At 40.7% G+C, this 9,905-nt stretch overlaps 1 protein-coding gene across 2 annotated transcripts in view; it reads right to left on the bottom strand.

The window, feature by feature from the left end:
• Nucleotides 1–9,905, bottom strand: part of LOC108793722 (histamine H2 receptor-like) — a 93,775-nt gene that overhangs the window by 41,058 nt on the left and 42,812 nt on the right. For both annotated transcript variants that reach the window (XR_001941661.1, XM_018564742.1), the window contains exon 2: nucleotides 8,163–9,736. Coding sequence is in view for 1 of the 2 variants with exons in the window: in XM_018564742.1 (XP_018420244.1) it covers nucleotides 8,163–9,280 (1,118 nt within the window). In the remaining variant the exon portion in view is untranslated. The remainder of the gene's footprint in view (nucleotides 1–8,162; nucleotides 9,737–9,905) is intronic.

Genomic DNA, 9,905 nt, shown 5'->3' with positions numbered 1-9,905 from the left:
TACCAAAAGACAAATCAAGTCCCAGTTCATGCAAATCCTTGGTGAAATGAATTATAGATGACTTTCTTAGTGCTGTGCTCCAATACAGGAGCACTGGGTGGTCTCCAAGTCAATAATTGTCTCTTTTCACTTGGAAGACTTTATTATAGAGTATAGCATTAACATTTCCTAAGCAGTCTTTCTTATAGTATCAAACTCATTGTGTGCGAACCTAGCACATGGAAGGCTTTATTCAGATTTTCAATTACATTATTAGGATCATATAAAGAATAATCTATTAATAAAAATAAAGAGGTCTTTCCCATTCAACCACTTAAATTTTCTAATATGTACTAATATGTACTATGTACAAAAGGTTTGCAAAGCCACATTTGTTAGTTTTATTTTTTTCTACTTTTGAATAGAGTAGGGAATGGATAAGATGCCTATCAGGTTTTTATTTGTTTGTTTGTTCATTTATTTATTTTGCTGCCTGTGTCCTGTCAGGGAGATCTCCCTTCATGTTCTGTCCCAAAAACATAGAAAGTAACAGGATATCTCCACTTATCACTACAGCAGGTTTCCCTGTTGACAGATTTCCTTTCACCTCTTATTTCTAATGTCAACTGAAACCTTTCCCCTCAGTACCTGTACTGTAGACAATGGTCATCAGCACCAAGAGAGGGATGAATCCCCCAGCAGAGACACGAGCAACAACAAAAACCTGACAGAGGTTCTAAAAAATCAATTCTCAACCAGGGATCCATAAAACCCTAGGGTTTGTCCAGAGGTTGGTAGGGGTTGCTTGACCTGTGGCTGACTGACCTCTCATCTGATAGTGCCTGCACAGTTCTGTGTCCAATGCCACCCGTCAGTGTAGGTTTAGGGAATCCCCAAAGTATGTTATTTTAAGGATTTGTGTATTTCTACAGGGTTATTCACAAAAGGGTGAAGAGTTTGGAGAATGCAGGAGAAGTGAACAATCTAGGACAAAATTGCTGATTTGGAAACATTCTCCAATTCAGCTCACTTTCCAGTTCAGCTATGTTGTCCTAGATTGTTCACTTCTCCTGCCTTCTCCAAACTCTTCACCCTTTTGTGAATAGACCAGTTAGTGTTGCCCTTTAAGTCGCAGTAAAAGACCCTCTTCTTGCTGAATTGTAATTTTTTGCATTAGTACATGTCCCTCATGGTAGTGCCCAGCTATTCTTGCCTTTTTTTTAACAAAAGCTTGCACATTTACCTAGATAAAGGTCAGGAAAAAAAAAACAAGGTTCATCTCCCAAAGAGTTCTATGCTATGTTCATATTTAGAGGATTCTTTGCTGTGTTTGCCTGAGAACCGAACTTTGCCAGTTTACTTATCCCTATTAGTAACCAAGATCAACTCTCACAGTCAATAGCAATAAAAAAAGTATACTGAAAAGTAGTATAACCATGATAACAAATAATACAGTTTCTAAAAAACCCATACAAGTTCTACATCCAGATGGTCTTTTTAATCACTTTAATCTGTTTCCTAAATAAATCAATTCACTATATACGGCAAGTATCAACTGCCAGATATCATGGAACAGCTGCTATTATTTAAAGGCTTTGATACCAAAGTGCAGAATAGTCTGATGTGCTCTCACTAAATTTCACTTTATAAATAGATTAGTTAAATGAATAATAAGTACACAGTTCAAGTTAGTAAACAGATACGTTCGCCAATAATGTTCAAAGCGGAAATTCAAAAACAAAAGTGTTTTTTTTTTAAACCAGCAAATAACAAGTGGTATTCATTTACAGCACTGATAAATGGAATAATACCAATCTATCTAAGGGAGGATGTAGAGAAGTGTTTTTTATGTTTGTCTTTTTTACTGCAGCTGACAATTACAGTATATCTAATTTACTCAAGAGACATTTTTTTCTATTTCCGTTCACTGAAATCGGACTGCTGACTATTATTTTCATTTCAGTCTAACCTTCTATGAAAAATTGGCAAGTATTTTACATGATCAATAAATACCATTTTTGACGGCAGCCAACGGCTCCGATGTCAGATGAAAAAAAAAACAGAACAGGGAAAGGTTTACTCTGCTTGATTGAGCAGAGTAAACCTTTCTGGGGGAGCTGTACGGGCTGTACGAGGGACATACCATCTGGAAACCAGCTAGAGGGAGCACCTTGAAACCTGAGGTCTGAGGTTCGGGTGAGTATATCTTTGTTATTTTTTTAACCTAGACAAAAACAAGCACATAACCCTTGCAGTGCAGAGGTAGCCCCACTGTAAGGGTTAAAAACATTTTTTTTGTCTGGAGTTCTGCTTCAAAAGCCGCAAGAAGACTCTGACAGCCACAGACATGATTCCCAGAGGCAGAATGCATGTTGTAGTTTCACCACAGTTGGAGTACTGAGGTTGCCTACCCTTGATGCATGTTACTATACAACATCCATGACATTGTGCATTGGTGGTAATTCCCTTAAAGTGTCCATCTTCTCTTGCAGTAAGGCTGCAGTCTGTTTTCCTAGAATAACTGTTATCTTTTTTTATAACAGTGTTTGCTGCCACTTAAAGACAAATGTGTTGGTGTATTACACGCTGCAAAAGAGAACAATTAAATGCTACAAAGAGCACATTTTTTTCTATGCTCTGGGGAGCTCAGTGACAGCGTGGGCCCCAGGATAGACAGCATTTTTTTAAAACTGTAATAAAGGGGAAAGTCACAGCACAGTCATTTGGCACAGAGCCCATTTGCTGTTTACAATGCTTTCCTTAAAGGAGAACTATGAGGTGAGTGATTTCCACTCATCCTCACAGTTAGAGCCGACTCAGTGACAAAGAAGCTGTCACAGGTTGGCTCTATTGTTCGGGAAGTGAGCGAACACATACTGTCGCTGGCTCACTTCCCGATACTCTCCCTGCAGAGAGCGGTGACTGTCAGTCACAGTTCCCCACAGGGATTCCCTCCCCTCTGAAATCCTCCAGCGCTGAGTGGAGGTACGGATGGGGGAGGGGGCGGGCACAGTTGGCTCTGCCTCTAGATGCAGCTGGGTGGATTTAGACAGTATTGTTGGGATCCATCCCGGCTGTGGCGCCTGGCGGCCTGCCAATAGTATATTCTGGTTTGGGGCTACCCTAGGCAAGACAAAACTCGGGCGCCCCCCTACTAAATTTACCCCACCCCTTCCTGTTTAATACTTTTTGCGTAACCTGTCAGTCACTGGATACAGTGCACACACTGTAGCCAGCTTTTGACATGTTCCACTATTAGCGTAGCAGGAAAGCTGTGGTCTCAGGTGGGCTCTGCAGGGCTGTGATGGGCTCTACAGGCTCTACAGGATATGCAGGGTCTCAGGTGGGCTGTGAAGGATCTCTGGTTGGCTCTGCAGGGTCTCAGGCTGCCAAGCCCACCATAGAAACCGCAGAGCCCTTCACAGATCCTGCACAGCCCCCTGAGACCCTGCAATCTCAGGGAGGCTGTGCAGGATCTGTGGTGGGCTCTGCATGGTGTCAGGGGGCTGGTGAGCTCTGCAAGGTCTGTGGTGGGCACAGCCCACCACAGATCCTGCACAGCCCCCCTGAGGCCCTGCAGTCTGCAGGATCTAAGGGGGGCTTTGCAGGATCTGTGGTGGGCTTTGCAGGCTGCAGAGCTACCTACAGATCCTGTAAAGCCCACCACAGATCCTACAAGCACCCCAGACCCGGCAGAGCCCCCACAGATCTTGCAGAGACCCCTTGCGACCCTGCAGTCTGCAGGATCTCATGGGGGCTGTGCAGGATCTGTGGTGGGCTTTGCAGTCTGCAGAGCCCCCTATGCATCCTGCAAAGCCCACCACAGATCCTGCAAAGCCCCTTGAGACCCGCAAATCCCCCCACAATTCCTGCTGAGACCCTGCAGTCTGCAGGATCTCAGGGGGCTGTGCAGGATCTGGCCCACCAAAGGTTATTGCACAGCCCACCTGAGACTCTTTGGTGCGCTGTGCAGAGTCTATGCTGGGCTCTGCCAGCACAGTCCTCTTACCTGGCACGGGAAACCAGCCTCCTCCGCTGCCCAACCACTTCATAACATAGCCTCCTCCTCCTCTGCCCCTGCCTCCTCTGCCCCTGCCTCCTCTGCGCCCGCCTCCTCTGCGCCCGCCTCCTCTGCCCCCGCCTCCTCTGTCTTCACCCCGCCTCTTCCATCTCCGCCACTGCCTCCTACTGCCTTGTCCCCCATCTCCTCCTGCTCCACCGCCCGCTGATTCCTCCCCGTTCACATTAGGCAGCCAGGCTGACGGTTTCTGTGCATCCCGTCTGCCTAAATGTTTTGGGGGGCTGCATTTTTGCCCCCCTGGAATCTACCGCCCGAGGCAAATGCCTTGTTTGCCTTGAGGCAGATACGCCCCTGTAGCCTGCTTTATACTGAGCTTTGGGTGACGGGAGGAGGTTAGTATATATCCTCCCGTGACCCTAAAGAGAACTATGGGGAAAAACACTTACCCCATAATTCTCTTTTAACTTTTAATGTCAGTTGGCAGGCCACTAGCACTGCTACTATACACTCTCCAAGCTACAGAATTGTGTAGGAAAGAATGTTGAATTAGGGAATTATTGAAATTCTGGATCCAGGGGGGCAAGGCTTTAAGTCTCAGGAAACTATTTGGGAGCAATTTTAACAGCAGAATGTAGGCAGTGCGTGTTTGTGTGTGAGTGTGTGTGTGTGGGGGGGGGATGGGATTCAGAGTCTATTGGGTCTACTTTAAAACCACCCTGCCGCTTCTCTAAAACAAATTCAAGCAGCTTCACCCTGTAATAGAGGGAGATGCATACCTCTCTCCAGTGGGTGGCCAGTCGATTCTTAGCTCTCTTTGTTTTGTTGATGTTTGATGTAGCAGCAACTATGCCCAGTAGGGAACATGCTATCCAAACTACCCAAAGTATTACTTAGCTCTGCTACTAGCTCTGCAAGACAGCTAAGAATGGATTTGCCATCCACTCTGATGGTAAATATGCAACCTTTTTTTTTAATTACAAGCTGCTTCAACTACAGGGAAAAGCTGGTTACTTTTTTAGAAGTTGCAAGGTTGCTTTAATTCGCATATGGCAAAAACATGGAATGTATTACCCATTTTTTTTAGATTCTAATAATATTATTTTTATTATTTCATAAATAGGACCTCTTTGAAAGATCCAACAAAACAATACAACTCCTTGATTATTTTATTTTATATCTATTTCACTGTTTTGGTTTTTTGCTAGGAGACATCCATAGGCACATTGTATTGGGACATTTTGTTTCACATACCCATGTAAGGTTACATGGTATATTACTCTCTCTGATTATACCACATTGAGTGGTTCACTGTTTAAGTTTTCATATTGTAACATTTGTTTCACTTATTCATCTGAGGATACACTATATATAATTTACCTTGAGTATATTGCACTCAGTGGTTTATTGTTCGTGTTTTCCACTAGGATGTATCATCACATTTGATTTTAGATATGGGTTGTACAGATCGGTTGCAAATAATCTCACTTTTGTAAAAGTGTTTCATACTTTTTATTTACATTTGTTCACACAATATTACTTAGGTTTATAATTCACATTGTTGTGTACAACACTGTGAGGCTATTAGCGCTATACTGTTGATTCTATTCGTGAGGCCCATTGCTTAAGTAGTAGCAGCTTCTAGCAATTTCGGTTTTACTTGCTGTTCTGGTTTTCTTTGCCCATAAGGGCATGGTTTTAGTTTTTCATCAATACAACCCCAAAGCTTCCAACTTACAACCCTATGTGCCTCTTTAAGGTTACATAGTTACATAGTATTTGAGGTTGAATAAAGACATTAGTCCATCAAGTCCAACCTATTAGGATCTCATTCTAGGAGTACCTGTACCCCTGTATATTGCGGTCCCTTAAGAAATCGTCCAAAAGTTTCTTGAACAATTCCACATTATTTGCTGAAATCACCGCCTGTGGCAGTGAGTTCCAGACCCTAACTGAAGGTCTGAATTATACTATTGCGAAGTGAGAAATCACACACTCACGTGCACATAACCATAATGCATAGCAAGAACACTGATGTAATTTGGTTGCAATGAGCAGTACAGTGACAATTTATTCTAGAAATCTGTTGCCTCATTTAAAATGTATGTTTGTATGAAGTTCTAATGTGTACAACTAGCTGTGATCAAGATTGCCACCATCGATAACAAGTTAAATGTTTACCACTTTGCCTGTCTGCTGCGGGGGTCAGAAAAAAATCCCCAAAGTTAAAGCAAAATGGCAATCTAATTACTATAATATATTTATTGTTACCCAATATATATTTTTTATATCAAACAGCAAAGTCATATCATGTTCTCTGATGAGAACATGATGAAAAAGACTTCCCAGCGCAATAATCTTACTTCATTCAAATTTTATTTCTATTTATTTTCTTCCACAATTGAGAATCAGTAAGACATATCTAGCCCATATTAGCAACAGAATATTACAAAACTGACTCATTATTTGCTAAACTTATCTGAATGGAGCTTGATGGCGTGGGGAGAAATTCTCTAAGGAAGTACAACAATAGCTACAGCTATAGATGGTAGCTTCTGATGTTGAGAATGTCCTAAACATAAACCTTGTAGTGAAGGAATGTCTCATCACTTACAAAGTCATTAAAATAAAAAAGTGATTATTTCATTTAGTATGTGTCTAGCGTGTGTGTGGCATTTATGTTAATTTTTTGACTGTGTGTTGCGCTTATACGATAACATTTATACCCTAGAGACAGCTAAAGACAGTCTATATGGAAATTTCAACCTGCTGAAACAGAAAGATATTTGGCAATGTTAAAAATAAGCCTGGAGTTTGTTCTGCCAAAAATCGAATGCACACATACAAAGTGCATAGCCTAATGCTGTGCTATGCTTATCGTTGACAGAAGAAGACTGCTGTATCTGTTATGAGTTTGATTTATTGGATTATTGGGGGCTGATGATCTTCAATAAGGTGTGCCGGATGTGCCACATCGCATTTAATGGCTGTGTACCAAGTTAGCGAAAGTTAAGACAATTTATCAATGTTCTCTTCCTATTTAGCAATGCCGCCACAACGGTTTTGGTGGATGCCCACTTTCAGCGTGTAGGGCACCAACTATTGGGCTTAGTCATTTGGGGAATAATATATCCTCAGATTCCCTATATATGTTTATTAGCCAAAAAAAGGCCATTTTAGATTTTTTTTTGCCAAAGAACGGCTTGTGTATGGGCTGTTCCTGACTTGAGATTGATATCTATTTAGATACTGAATGAGTCAGATGGATAATACATAGATGCATCTGTAACCACAGTGGTATACCTGCTTCTGTTTTTGCCAACAACATTATGGATTCATGCTAGTCTGCTTGTTTACAACCCAGTTTTAGCATGAAAGACAGACAAGCACATAGATCCACGTAGAGGTTTAAGACCTTTGGAATACTTTGAACATGATATTTTAGGGTAAAAACACACTGTTTATGATCTGGAACACTAAGCTTACAATATATTAAATATACATACTGTATATTGAAAAATTTGCCATGCTGGCAACTCTGTCCTCATAATATATAATATTATTAGTGTTTACTGTTTAGTAGTGCACTGATCAGCCAGGTTCACTTTGTACAGTGCATTTTTGCATAATTCAATCCAATGTGTCAACATTTTTTTCATTTCCTTTGCATATAATTTTGTATTTAAAATAAACACAGCTTTAGGTTACTTTAAAGTATATTTAATGCCAAAACTTTTAAAAACATTTTGGATATAATAGGGAAGGGTTTCTTTTTTTTGCAGTTTGTCCCATTTGCAGTTTGTCCCATTGGACAGATTTCTCTACACTATCTGTGCTGAAGACAAAGTGAAGAAAATCCTGTCTTAGACACTTATTAGTGGAACAAATATCCCCATTTTCAGAATTCGCCTTTCGGTGACAGCTCAAAATTTTGGGTTATCCCTCACTTTCAGTACCTGTGACAATGGTTGATAAGATGAAAAAAGAGGGTGTATCTCATTAGGAAAAAAAGTGTTTGCTTTATATACACTTTAAGCATTTTAGAGCAATGCATCCGTAATATTTTATCTTTAAATAGCTAAAGATTATAATAGCTGGGTAGCAGGTTTTCAAATAAAATATTTTCTATCTGTATACATAGAGAAACATAATTAAAATATATTACCTTTCTGCTACATTTTTGATGAAGGGACTAAATTCTTTTCCGTTGCTTTCTTGAATATTGTGTGTCTTGTCTCCCTGCAAGTTTTCCATGACCTGTAAAGTCCTTTCTTCTGGGCGGCGTATATGGAGCAGGGTCAGAGGGGTCTCATGGCTCAAGGGGCCCACACGCCTACAGTGTAGAAGACGTTGGTATGCTGTACGGAAATCTCTATTCAAAGCAGCATACAGAATTGGATTGAGAGCAGAGTTTGCATAGCCTAACCACAGAACTATTAAGAAAGCAGTCTCATCTACTTCAATATTGTTCACTCCTTCATAAGTAAAAACTGTGAAATAGGGAAACCAGCAGATGATGAATGCACCCATTACAGCTGCAAGTGTCACAGTAGCTTTATGTTCCCGTACTGTAGGTAGTGTAGGACTCACAGCATTGCAGCAGCTGGCATGATTAATTCTTTTAGCTTGCTCTCTGGCAATCTTGAAAATTCTATAGTACATAAGACACATGATGACCAAAGGCAGGTAGAAAGTCAGCAAACCATCCACTAATACATACTCCTTATTCAGCTCCAATTTGCATTCTTTGCTGTCATCACCTCTAGAGTTTTGGATTGTTTTGTCTTTTGTATTCCAACCAAGATGTATAGGAAGGAATGAGACCATCAAGGAAACTACCCATATCAAACCCATTGCTATGGCAACACGACATGGGGTGACAAGCATGGAGTAACGCAGAGGAGCTGTGACACCATAGTAGCGGTCCAAGCTAATCATGAAGAGGTTTAGAATGGAAGCTGTACACAACATGACATCCAGGCTGGTATAGATGTTGCAAAAGGTTGATCCAAAAGGCCATTCTTCATGTAACAAGTTCAAGGCTGAAAACGGTAGCACCAAAATACCTAGCAAAAGGTCTGTTATAGCCAGAGAGACAATAAAGCAGTTTGTCAAACTACGAAGTCTTCGGTCAAATCCAACAGCCAAACAAACCACCACATTGCCACAAATAGTGATGATGATAATCAGAACAAGAACTACTCCAATCAGAACATTGTATAGTACTGACTTCCAGCATGTAGCAACTGAATCATCTAGGTCGTCACCCATGACAGAACACATTGCTTTGATACCGTTTCTTGTTACATTTAGCTGCTATATTTTATTTTCCAAGGTACTGTGAAAATATCAGTTTTTACTGATCATGATTAATAAAGGTGTATGTACACGGGGCCCAGCAGTGCAATAGTGTGCTCTGCATTGCTGGACCCCTAAATCCAGGATTAATGCCTCTGTTTTTTTATACCACTGGTCTTAATTGATGTTTGCCTGTATTTTGGTGCTTTAATCTTGCATTCTCTCAAAGGTGTAACTAAAAAGACTGTGTTTTGTCATGAGGTTTCTCTGTTATATACAGATAAAATATTGCTGACTTTTTGTATTATCATTCCAGCACTAGGCTTTGTAATTCAATAGATTATCCATAACTTGCAGTAACAGTCTTTGTGCCATAAGGTACCTTGGGAATTGCAGCACACTTCTTCATTAACTACGCAGGTTTTCAGTGCCTTTCACAACCTGAAAAATGGTAAGAATGAATATTAGAAATTTATAAACATATTTATCTTTCCACCTAGCCTAGTCTTGCTATTTAAAATTGTCCTGTTGCTGGCCAATTTTACACTACTGTATCATCTGTGGTCTCTAAATTCTTAATGAGAGCTTGATAGAAATAGACCAGTGGCAG

This window comes from Nanorana parkeri, unplaced genomic scaffold (assembly GCF_000935625.1).
Source record: "Nanorana parkeri isolate BGI_ZX_2015 unplaced genomic scaffold, ASM93562v1 scaffold777, whole genome shotgun sequence".
Classification (NCBI taxonomy): domain Eukaryota; kingdom Metazoa; phylum Chordata; class Amphibia; order Anura; family Dicroglossidae; genus Nanorana; species Nanorana parkeri.
This window is presented reverse-complemented; position numbering and strand designations above follow the sequence as displayed.